Source organism: Scatophagus argus, chromosome 4, assembly GCF_020382885.2.
Source record: "Scatophagus argus isolate fScaArg1 chromosome 4, fScaArg1.pri, whole genome shotgun sequence".
NCBI lineage: Eukaryota > Metazoa > Chordata > Actinopteri > Scatophagidae > Scatophagus > Scatophagus argus.
In genome coordinates, this window is record NC_058496.1 from 23,344,837 (window position 1) to 23,357,846 (window position 13,010).

At 41.3% G+C, this 13,010-nt stretch overlaps 1 protein-coding gene across 1 annotated transcript in view; it reads left to right on the forward strand.

Moving 5' to 3' along the window:
- The window catches only part of fras1 (Fraser extracellular matrix complex subunit 1), a gene marked incomplete at its 5' end in the record, with an annotated part of 148,067 nt that overhangs the window by 47,145 nt on the left and 87,912 nt on the right, over positions 1-13,010 (forward strand). Inside the window, 2 exons of the mRNA XM_046386137.1 lie at positions 6,362-6,502; positions 8,868-9,014. Coding sequence (XP_046242093.1) covers positions 6,362-6,502; positions 8,868-9,014 — 288 coding nt within the window. The remainder of the gene's footprint in view (positions 1-6,361; positions 6,503-8,867; positions 9,015-13,010) is intronic.

Genomic DNA, 13,010 nt, shown 5'->3' on the forward strand with positions numbered 1-13,010 from the left:
TGGCAGTCACAGTAGCTCTCAAATTGAAGCCTCTTAGAGTCACAAAATGAAGCTACAAGTGATTTATCATGCTTTTTTACCTTTGAGTAATGAATTTTTGGAGCCTTTACAATAAGCAGCTTGAATACAGGAAAGGGAATTCTTCATTTTACATCACTCCCGAGCAGTTTGCAATTTTATCCCTACAGCAAGGGGTCATGAGTCTGCTTAACTTTGATTTTTAAGGATCATGCCTCTGATGCCATTTAGGCCATATCATTATTTCTCTCTACAGATTATGTTTCTGTTCAAAGCAAGCCGAGCACAAGGAAAATTTTTGTTTACCTTACCTGAATTAAATATTCATTAGTAATATTGGATTCCCTTAATCATTCTAGATGAGACAATTACAAATCAATGAGTAGTAGTTGGATTGGAGCATCCTTTAACACCCATTAATCTCTGTGAACACATGGGACAACACTGAGCCAATACTGGGGGGTTTAAGGCTTTTGTCACTAAATGGAATTTTGGTTTGTAGCAAGACCTGCAAAGCAAATATTCACAACAGGATAATGAGATGGTGAAGACTAGGCACACCATGGGCATTTAATGGACACTTAATTTTGTTATAGTGCAAGTAAGAGCTTCAGTGTGTTTGATTAAGTATTCAGTACAACCCTACACACTGCATCAGTGATGTCGTCTGGGTTCATTAGGGACATTCAGCATCACACACTCTGACCAAGGACCCAGCCAGGTTAGATCAGACCCCAACTTGTCTCTCAGCAACACTGCCCCACAAATCACTCCTTCTCATCATTAGAAGCTCCGTCCCTAATGACACCCTGAGGGTAATGGATAATCTGTGAATGGCCTGCAAAGCTGCTATATCCCACCACTATGTGTGCGCAACTTACTCTCCTTCCCTCCATTTGATGTTACCTAATCATCTCCTGGTACTGGGCTCCCTTTGGCCTAAGTGATGTGAAGTGTAAAAGTGTCAGGGAACCTGGGCTGCCTACCCTGGTCCACCTGTAGCTGCCATGTGGAGGTTGTACAGGCTGTTCAGTACCCAGTTGGTAAATTCAGTGTTGATGATGTGTTGAACTTGAGTCAGATTCCTTTAGTTTCAGTTGTTCTGGTGTCTAGACTACAGTGTTCAAGCTTGAAATGAGGCCTTGGTTAATCTTTGAAAACATGTCCTATTTGCACAGCAAAACACATTTGTTTCAAAAGACAATAATTTGGATGCTTTAAATGTTTTGTCATAGTCAGAATCTCTCTCTCGCTCCCTCTTTCTGTCTGTCCCTCTATGTACAACTTATTTTAGATATGACTTAAAGTAAAGTTATAGGAAGGATTCTGGGCAATGAAAACACCTGAACACATCTCGACTTGCATTTTCAGTGAGGTGACTTAAATTATGTCTCAGTGACACCTAAAACTTAAATGCTGGATCTCTGCTTTATCCTGCTCACATTTAAATAAAATAAAGGTTTTGTGTTTGTTATACAGAAAATTGGATTTGAACTGCTTGTCTCAGCACAGAGTTACATTGTACATCAGCTATTGTGCCTGACTGAGTGCCACTTATCTAGTTTTCTTTCACTCAGAGCCTCCTAAATTAGGCTCAGCACAATGAGCTGAGGATCAACTCGATAAATGACGTGCCATTAACGTTCCATTCACAGTAATATGTAGAGCAGTTGTTCCACTCTGTTTCTGTTCGCAGTAACAAAGGTTTCCCTTAGTGGAGTGTCAGTGGGTTCAGGTGTATGGCTGGGAACAATAGACGCTATTGAAGAAATGTGTGCGTGTGTGGAATGCTCTGACACTTACTCAGACCTCCTCAGCAGCTACACACACACACACACACACACACACAGAGTCATGAACACATTAAGTAAGCCATAGCTGATGAGCTATCGGATGTCTGAGAGCAAATTCCCGGCTGTAAATCCCTCTCCTCCCCGGTGAGCAGCCCTCCTGCAGACAGAAGGAGTTGTTGTGTGGGAGGTTCAAAGCAGCTTGATGGACAGGTCTAGCGGCAGTCAGACAGAGGGAGGGTTAAGACACACCTTAACTGTGTTAGATAACCTTTCATAAAATCAGAGACCCTACAGTCTTTGTTTGTGCGGGGTATAGGGGGTGTGAGGACTGAAAAACTGAGTTCATGCATTAATATTACAAATACAATTCATGCAGGTGCAATAAAGGCTGTAGCATGTGGTAATACTCTATACAGTTGTTTAGTTCTTGAACTGTGTTATAGGGTTGAGTGGAAGTTATGATACATGTTTAGTTATTGGATTACAGAGGCTACACCAAGCGGAATGAGCTTTTCTGAATTAATGAATGATTTTCCACCATGTGAAATGTGTAGAAAGTTCAGTTTGTCATGATTTAAAACCAATTTCAACTTTAACCAATAATATATTCAGAATTTGGCTTCTTTAAAATTTATTTAAAAAACTGAAGTATGTCTAGCTTCTGCCACCATTGCAAATAATTCTGGTAAAAATGTCACTGTTGTTGTCATTGTTTTATTATATCATGCTGGACACAGATAGATAGATACTAGTGCTGATAAAAGCATAGTGGTGCCTGTCATCTATGTGACTGCTTGCCAGTTTTTATATTGCAGTCTTTAAATCTGCTTTGAACTCAAGCTTTCACAGCAGGCGAGCACCTGACCCTTTTGCAGGTGTTGAACACAAAAAGCAATGCTCCTCTGCTTGTCCATTAGCTCCTCTCACAAACCTGGCTTTTTCAGTGTGAGGTCCTCTCCAATCCGTCTGAATCTGAATTATTTTATCTTTTGTGCGTATCCATTTTCTGATTCTGGAGACCACTTTGGTTTGATGACCCAACTAGAAGCCTTGAAGCCTGATGACATTCCTTCAAAAGTCACTGAGATCAACATGCAAAGTGACCTTTTAACCAATTTATTTGTTAATTTTGGACACAAGCTTTTCATAGTGACTACAAGAATGAGACTACAGATACAAACAGGAAAAGATGGGGTCTCCCTGCAGGGTGGCAGGGTGACTCTTTCTTTGCACTACAAAAGAACGCCTGCAATTTGTCCCCCACAACCCACATTTGCCACTGGTAAATTACCAGTATAGCTGACTGGATGGGTACACCAGGGAGATCCAGTCGGAGATCCAGAGAAATTTGGGGAAGCTGCTGGGGAAAAGGACGTGGAATTTTTGGTTCTCCTTTCCCCCCTTTGATCTTTGATCAGGAAGAGGGGTGGATGTAAAGCTTATATATGGTCAGGAGTTTTCCGTTTTAGGTAGCAGTCAAACCAGAATAAAAACAGCACTTATACTTGTAGCTAGTCTGCCAGAGCTGTTTTCCATTGCATCGCTACTTCCTCAAAATGGTCTCTTCATAGAAGTGGACGGGCTTTTAGCATGCCAAAACAGAGCAGATTCAATGTGAATGACTGGGTAGACACTTCAGAGACACTTCTTGCTGTACACCAACAGCTCCAGTCATCAGTCTATCAAGCTCCTGAAGTTTGCAGACGACACCGCCCTTATCGGGCTCATCTCTGTGGAGGATGAGTCTGCATACAGGTGAGAGATTGGCCATCTAGTGATATGGTGCAACCACAACAACCTGGAACTGAATGCGATTAAGACAGTGGAGATGATTGTAGCATATAGGAAGAGCACTGCCCCACCTACTCCTCCATCCTACTGTGTGAGTCAGCAGTAAACACTGTTGAGTCCTTCTGCTTCCTGGAAACCATCATCGCCCAAGACCTCAAGTGGGAGCTGAACAGCAGCTCTTTCATTAAAAAGGCCCAACAGAATAGAGAGATGTACTTTCTGCGGTAGCTGAAGATATTCAACCTCCCAAAGACAATGACAGTCCACTTCTACACCTCATGTCACAAGAACAGTTTCTTCCCCTCTACGACCAGCCTCATGAACAAGGCATAGCCACACATGAACTCTAACCCTCCTGTAAAAACATTTTATTACATGTTACATTTGCATCTTATGCCAAAACAAAGTCTTTGTATGTGTAAATGTACGTGGCAAAAAACCTGATTCTGATGTGAATGATGTGAATGTTAGACACTTCAGAGGAATGAGATATAACCTTCCACTTATGTTTCTGCTGTGTAGCAGGCATAACTCTTTGCTGCTTTAATGTAATGATCAGCCCTGTACTGCACCAGGAGGATCATTTGTGGAAGGCATCAAGGAGCACCTCCCCCAACTCAATCACAACCTCATCGACTGCATCCACCTGAAATTATGACCCTATCAGCACAAAACAAAGTAATGAATCCGATTCTCTGAGCGTGTGCACCAGATAATGTGTGATGAGAACGCCTGCGCACATGAATTTGGGTATTACCAGAATCAATATGCGCCTTCTGCCTTGCAACAAATTAGATATCCAAGCTGCAATAAAAGAAGGAGAGGTTGCCTGTTGTTCTTATTCTCTCCTCTCATTAATGAAATAAGTTTGACAGGAGGCCTATTTAATATGCCTCTGAGAGTGTGTTTGTTTTTTGATGGTTTATGTAGCGGTTTGTGTGAAATGAATGCATGTTTATATTTTGTTGGTGGGTACTAAACATAGTCACAGAAACACATAGTGTGGCCTGTCACCCCAGCTAACCAATTAAGTTGCCATATTTGATGGAGAAGAAGGGCATTGTGGGTAGGCAACAGGGAGAAGGTGGGCTATGAGGGAATGTCAGATTGACGGTTTTGCCTGACAGTCTTGTGACTTTTCAGGGTTCTCGCTCTGACACTCAGGTGTTCCCAGAGGGTAAATGTTTTCATAGGTTGAGGCACACATACACACATACACACACACATACAGGCGGCAGTGTTGGCTGTGGTAGAGCACCAGTCTGCTCCTGCCAGTGACTGTCATAGAGTGTACACAAACCCGGATACAGCTGACAGCCCTCCGAAAGAACCCAGAGTGGAGTAATTATAAACACACACATACTTGTGCACATACTGTGTGCTAAAATAGTCAGGCAGTTCACTCACGCACACACACTCACACATACACACAAACACACACTTGATGCTCCTGGCCGGTTGGTGACAGGCCTTTTGTCTGTCCCACCACCACCAGCATCAGCAGCTGGTTGGTTTGTGGCTTGGCTCAGGTGCCAGGGCTGACAGTGATGCTCAACTATTTGTCTCCACATTGCCAAAGCAGACATCAAAGACTTCACAAAAGGCCTGTTTGAGGGCAGCGGTGATGTAGAGTGAAGGGTGTGGGGGTTTGTAGGGGATGGATAAATAATCCAGGAAGGACAAGAAGATTGCAGCAGTAGCAAAACTGTTCATTAGACCAGATTTAAGACTGGTTAAATATGCAACAGTTGATAGCTTGAAGCTGCTTTAGGGAACATTTTGTTAAAATGAAATGAGGCTACAGAACACATGAAACCTCTAGATTTTCATCTTTAGTCCAAATAAAATTCTGGTAACAGATAAGAACACTTCAGAAAGAATTCAAGACCTCCATCCAAATTGATCTTAGACTATTTTCTCTTTCTCTGTTTCTAAATCAGAAGTGTTCTAGTTTTCCTGTGCCTATAACTAATTAAGCCAGATTTTTTTCATTTATTCATTTATTGTATTCTAGTTCCCCTCCCAGTTTTTTTTTTTTTAGTAAAGTTTCAAGCAGTTAATCTATATGGTCAACTGAAGCCAAATTACCTTGCTTAGCTTTAACCTCCCTACCTTCCAAATCTGTATACTTCAGGTGTAACTCATCATAAAGGATCCTTGTGGAGGTATTCTGTGAAATTAAATAGTCCAAACTAAGCAGTAGAGCTTTATTTCCGAAGTCTTTGCTGGCTTGTGGCCATTTTGGATCAGGCTTTGTTAGCTGGCACTGACTGGTGTTAGAGCATAAATTCTGAATTGTGAAGCTGGCTGCTGGCCTCATCTGAGTGTTACATTACTTCTAACTGGCCGAGCTGACTAAGTGCTCTTGAGAATCAAGAGCCAAAAATGCCAGTAGGGAAGGAACAAGATAAAGTAATGTGGATGCAGGATAACAAAAATGGTGGTGAAAGTTGGCCGCAGTTCACATCCAGACACATAGGCTGCAACTATTTTTTAGGTGTATGAAGTAAGAGGAGTCATACTTCATTGAATTTTGATGCATTAGTGCTGCTGCTGAAGAGCTAAATTCGTCATACATACAATGAAGTTAATCACTTCTCACTGTGCTGTAGCAGTGTCCACTTATTTTGTCATTTTATTGTTCTTAATGTGGCAGTACGAAAATAGTGTGCAGCTGGGGAATATCCTCTGTCCATGGCCTTGGCTTTATTATTTTTTTTTGTGATAAGCACGAAAACTGTTCTTTGTGTCCTTTGCAGAATGTCATCCCTCCTGCTGGCTCTGCACTGGGCCATCTGCAGACAACTGTACGTCCTGTCCCTCCCCGTCCAGCCTGCACGAAGGCCGCTGTGTCCCCAGCTGCCCGCAAAGCTTCTTCATCCAGGACAACCAGTGCCAAGGTGAGAACACACACACACACAACACACACACACACACACAGTTTAGGTTTCCATGTCCTATGGGGACAACACATGGACTTACATTCATTTCCTGGACAATTACTCCAACCACAACCATTGCTTGCCTAACCCAACCTTTACCCTAACCTTAACCTAAGCCTAACCGTAAACCAGGTCTTCACCCTAAAATGTAATCATTTACATTATGGAGACTTGATTCGAATTTTGTCCCCATGAAGAAGGTGAGTTTTCATGTGTAACTGTGTGAACAGATTTTTCTCCCCACAAGGTAAGTAAAATACATCCACACACACACACACACACACACGCATGCTTTTTTTTCTTTTTTTTTCCATACCTGTGAGCACACGCATATACACAACATATTCTCTCATCCTCAACTAAACCTTAAATCTAAGACCAAAACTGTTCAACAGCCCTTTGAAGAAACGAGGACAGGTCCAATTGTCCTCACTTTCCAAATATGCGCTCCTTCTTAAAGCCAGAAGCAGGTCCTCACAAAGATAGCAAGACAAGGTCTCACACCCACAGATTTCCCTGTGTGATCTTCACTCTCTATTTTCCAGAAAACCTTAGTGCGGATGCCTCTGTTATTGGTTGTTCTGTAGTTTAGTAATCTGAGGCTTTTAACTGTAGAAGCTTATACTAGGTAAACAGTTACTGTGTTACTGTCATTAACAGGGCCTGAAAACCTATAAGACAATGATTAAGATAATTGTTATTCTCACACCAGTGGGATTGTTAGTACTGGGTGTTTATCTAAATTGTTGTTGTGGACTTTCAGTGCCTGTAGCTGTCGGTGCCTCGCTCTGCCTTAATCAGAAATAAACCACACAGGCTGTAAAAACATTGCAATTATTGGCTCACCTTCTGTGACTCATAGAAACTTGCAAGAAAATACATCCAAATGTTTTTTTTTCTCTCTGGGGGGTTGCACAGGTGGTTAATGTCACTCAGGCAGTTTTGTTAGAAGGAACACAGAAAACAAACAGCTTCTGTATATTAGCACAGAGTCTAATGCAACTGAAAAATAATTGGCAAGAGTTGTGATTAATGACGAGAAATGCCTTTTTTTATGAAGGTAGGATCTACAACAGTTGAACCACCAATAACATAGAATTTCAATAATTTCACATTTTTCTTCTAATATGCTGGGACATGAGATGAACATAAACACATTTTAAATAATAAGTAATTAGACTAAGAGGATTAGTTAGAGAGTCGAATTGGAGGAGAGATGTGAGCGTTCCTGGTCTTTTTGGGTGCAGACTACATAGCTTTTAGTTTAGTCGATGTCATGAAAAGCATTGATGTTATGCAAATTCATTTTGTGAGCCTCTAGAGATACAGTATGTGTTAAAAATTATGTTCGAGTTCACCTGAGAATTTGATGTATTTTCAGGTAAGGTCTGCGGTAAGAGCTTTTAAAAGCTTGGCTTCATCAGTGTGTGCTGCATCAAGCACAATTATACCAGTTTCTCAAGAATAGACACCAGGTTTACTTCTACATGACTTGAGCTTCCCATAGCACCAAACCAAACACTGTATACAGATATAAAGTATAATTGTGGGGTTGTACATGTATAGTGGCTCCCACCGCAGGTTAACGAATGAAAAGAGCTTCTGCCCCCCTCCCCAAAAGCCAGCTCTTTAATGAGAATCCATTTGCTCTAATCTTCCGTTCATTACACCCGCTCATTTTACTTCTCTGGCCTCATTTGAAGCAAGGCAACCCCTCTCTCTCCCATCTACCAGGCTTGACCTCAGGTCTTTTAAAATATACAGAATTTTAGTGTTTATTTTGAGGACAGCCACCATGAAACATAACAGTTTTTTCCCTCTAAACTTTGGCTGAGTAATTGAAATGACAGATGCAGACAAAATGGCTAACAGAAGAACGATGGGCTTGGCTTACTTTTTCCCCCTGGGATACCAAAATAAATGGTATCTGTTTGCTAACTTGGCCTTGTCTCCTTCAGTGTTGATTGGCTCATTAGAAGCTAGCCAGATACCCCGAAGAAGTATTGTATTTCTGTCTGAAAGAGAGAATTTTTACTGCAAAGTTTTGGTGCTGGTGACTTTTTATACTTTGCAATAACAGACTGTGTAGTTAATGCTCCATTAATCGATATTCTTTTATAATGACAATGAATCAAATGACTATGAGTAATGTGAAAGGGGTGATTTGTACCGCAAAGAATTATCATCAATCCTACAGCCCTTTATCCTCTTTTATTTCATTGCGTGTGTGTGTGTGTGTGTGTGTGTGTTTGTGCCTGATTTTGACCCTGTTCTCCCATATCTCCTCTTTGCCCCACTCCTTCCCCTTCCCTCCGTCTTCCAGCTTGCCACCCATCCTGCCAGACTTGCACGGGCCCCTCCCAGGCCGACTGCACCTCCTGCCCCCAGCTGGTCTCCCTACAGAGCCGCTACTGCAGGACAAGCTGCCAAGAGGGGCACTTCCTGAACGCCATCACCGGAGAGTGTCTCAGTAAGTCAGCCTGTGTGTATGTGAATGTGTTGTTTGAATGCGTGTATGGTGTCATGTGCATTTGTATGCCATTTATGCAAAGCTTTCATCAAACATGCTGCTGTGAGTGCTTGTATTTTTAGCCTGAGTGGCCCCAGTGGGAACAGAACCACCAACTCTTGCAGGGTTAGTGCCTTGCTCTGCTTGTTGACATAGCAGGACATAACAAGTCTTGCATGTGTCTACAGTTCAAATAAACTGCATTATGCATGAGAAATGCCTGACATATTTGTAAAATAGATGTTCCTAGATAGATGTTATAGTTTTTTAGCTTCCATCGCCATAGAAACATTTGGACACAAAGCAGGTTTTGTTGTCTCTATAACAAAGAACAAAGGGAATACGAAAGATGATCAGAGGACTGCAGATTTGTTTTAGGTCTTGTGTTGAAAGAATCCACATTTCTCTTATTTCTGTTTGAGTAGCCTTTGCAAATAAATTAGAAGAATGAAATGATATGGCACCTCAAAAAGTCCTGTGTGCTTCCTAACAGATGTAAAGATGGATGGACATAAAACTGACTGAATCATTTATAAAAAAAAAAACAACAATACGTATTCAGACATCAAACCTTATGTATTATTTTTTAGTAATCTAAAGTAAAAGACAACAGTTAATAGAGACCTTATGAAATGAGTAAAAAAAAAAAAACAGTTAAAATTCATTCACTTTCGGAGTCATAGTCAATTTTGAATAAAGTCAGGAGCTGTATTTTGCCGCAGCTTTGTTAATATTTTGGGCATATCAAACTGACGGCCATAGCCTAGCATAAACCTGTAGAAATATTAATGATCTGGAGAATTATTTCTATGTTGAGGAACATTTCCTTTAATTACAATAAAAAAGAACTTTTGATGGGAAATTAGAGTATAAAAGGTGGAAAACGCTCCCTCTCCAAAACAAACTCTTTCTTTCTATAAGCATATCTCTTCCCCTTGGGAAACAGGGAGGAGATACGTTTATCGAAAGAGGAAAAAAAAACTTTTAATGAGTTTCTTGCTAACAGTTATTCTTTACAGAGACACTTTACATGAGACAGCACCAAGATAAAGACAAGCTTTTTTCAGATTTTCGCTAATAAACACCAGCCTTAGATACCTCCTTGCTCCACTTGTCTCATTGCACAAAAAAATCGCCGTTTGTCTTTGGCAGGCAAAATACCAGACAAAAGATAAATAGAAGACTGGAGTGGTAGCTAGTGTAGTCCTTCTCCTCCTCACTGCGTAATGAAATGAGTTTTTACCTATCTGTACCGTTGGCTGTAGATTAAAACAGGCTTGTTTCCATGGTGGGAAGTCAGCATGGAAGAGATAGTGGGGGGTGGGGGGGTGTAAATAGAATAGGAGGGAAATATGGATGCATTGATTTTTAATTACAGTTTTTGATGACACACACTGTTTGGAGATGTGAAGCTGCAACAAGATTTTAGCTCCCGGACATGGACACACATATCTGTACTGTGCAGATACACACTGCTAGCTCACACACTAGCAGATAAGCATGGTTAAGCACACATATTTGTTTGCAAACACACACACATGCACAAAACCTAATCTCAAATGGGTCAACCTCAGCCAAACTTTAGTTAATAAAAGATGCCTTGTGGCACTTCTGGGCCATAGAAATACTGGGGTCATCATTTCTGCATGGCCAATGCACACACACACACACACCACATTATGCTTCCTCTTGAACTCTAATTCTCTTACACACAGATTAAGATTTTACTTTTCCTTTCTGCTTTACTGTTCCCTTGTTTCTCCTTTCTGCCACACACACACACACACACACACACACACACACACACACACAAACACAGCCTGGTATCACCTCTGTCCACCCAGTGGTATCGTCGCTGTTACATAACCTCTGAAGGGGATGAGGCTTTCACTCTCAATCACTACTTCATACCAGAGCAGCCATCAGAGGCAGATGTCTCACTATTTGCTGTCTCCTCTGATTCGGCTGTGGTCCATCTTTCTCTCACTCTCAGTCTCTCTCTGTGTCTTCTCCTGTCTGCGTCTCTCCACAGAAACTGTCATTTGATTTGTCTTTGAGAGCAGCAGCCTTCTTCTTGTCACATTATTATTGCAGCCAGTCAGGTGATTAGCGAAATTCCATAAGAGCTTGTCCATACTTCTTGTGTGAAATCTTTTAATTTTGACTGAATTTCTGAGTTTTCCGGCTCTCATAACTTTCTTTCCATTTCCGTATGTCATTATTCTCAGTGTTGACTGAGTAAACACCAACTCAGACTGGCTGCTAAAACTATGACAAGAAATCCCAATTGAATGATGGCTAATAGTGACTTGCCAGATTGGACAAGTTTAAATGTGCATTGATATGCAAATAGCCTATAAAGTATGTAGGTTGGGTGTACTGTAATTTTGTAGCTCATAGCACCTGGTGAAAGTGACTTGATTCTGATTGTTATGCTTCTGTGGAGATACATCCAAAGTTCTTTGTTAGTTTATGCAGGGAAGCTTGTTATGGGTACCCATAAGTCTCAAGGCGAAGGTAATGCACACACTGGCAGATTTCAGCACATCCTATAGACCTACGGCTGATTCAGCATCCTGTTAGGAAATCAGATTTTTAGGTATATATTTCAGCACAGTACTGCCCTCACAGATCCTATCCTATCAAAGAAAACCTCCCATTTATGATGATAAATCCACACTCTCCCATTTTCTCTTTGTCAGAGATGTAAAATTGATATTTTGTTTTCTGAATTCTCCAGAAAATTGTTGCACCATTTTTTCTGGGTATTCATTACCCCCAGAGCATGAAGAAAATCTACAAATGTACATGAGAAATGTCAAAATCCTAATGGCATAGTGCTATTCTGACAAGGATTTGAGCATAACCTAGTCATCATGTTGTTCTGTCCAACATTTAAATAGTAATGGATTTAGTAGCTACTCAGTGCCAAATGCTGGTCTTTCAACAAGCCTTCTTTGCTCACCACTCCCACAGACTGATCATCTCTCCAGTTTGAATGGATATGTTCGTAATTTCCATTGTTGAGTCACAGGATGTAGATTGTTGGGATAAGCCTGCCATTAGCTGCCTGTTTGCCTGGTGTTCTCCTCTCCATGCCGCTATCTGCATGTGACCATTTTTAAAATCCCATTCATATTTTTGGGAAACAAAAACAACATCCTCTGGTCTACCAACCTACATGCTGTAAATAGAAAGATGCTGAAACCCTGATATATTTGCTAAGAGTACAAACATAAACAAGCTAACAGCTGTCATCTTTTTCTATTACAGCAACCTAACCATTTTAATGCCAGGGCTTGCCTGACCACATGCAAATGTTCCACCAAAATATTTTCCCCCTGATATGATTTTGCAATGGCACCATCACTGCATCCTGGGCTTGGACTGTGACTAATTTAAAGATACATTATATTGTCAAAAGTATTTGCTCATCTGCCTTTATACGCATATGAACTTAAGTGACTTCCCATTCTTAATCCATAGGGTTTAATATGATGTCAGTCCACCCTTTGCAGCTATAACAGCTTCCACTCTTCTGGGAAGGTTTCCACAAGAAGTGTGTTTATGGGAATTTTTGATCATTCTTTCAGAAGCGCATTTGTGAGGTCAGACACTGGACGAGAAGGCCTGGCTTGCAGTCTTCGCACAAATTCATTCCCAAGGTGTTCTATCGGGTTGAGGTCAGGACTCAGGCCAGCAGGCCAGTCAAGTTCTTCCACACCAAACTTGCTCATCCATGTCTTTATGGATCTTGTATTGTGCACTGTTGTGCAGTCATGTTGGAGCAGAAAGGGGCCATCCCCAAACTGTTCCCACAAAGTTGGAAGTGTGGAATTGTTCAAAATCTCTGCTGAAGCAAACACGGCTCCACTTCTCTAGATTCCATTGGTGGTGTGCTTTACACCACTGCATCCGACGCTTTGCATTGCACTTGGTGATATATGGCTTGGATGC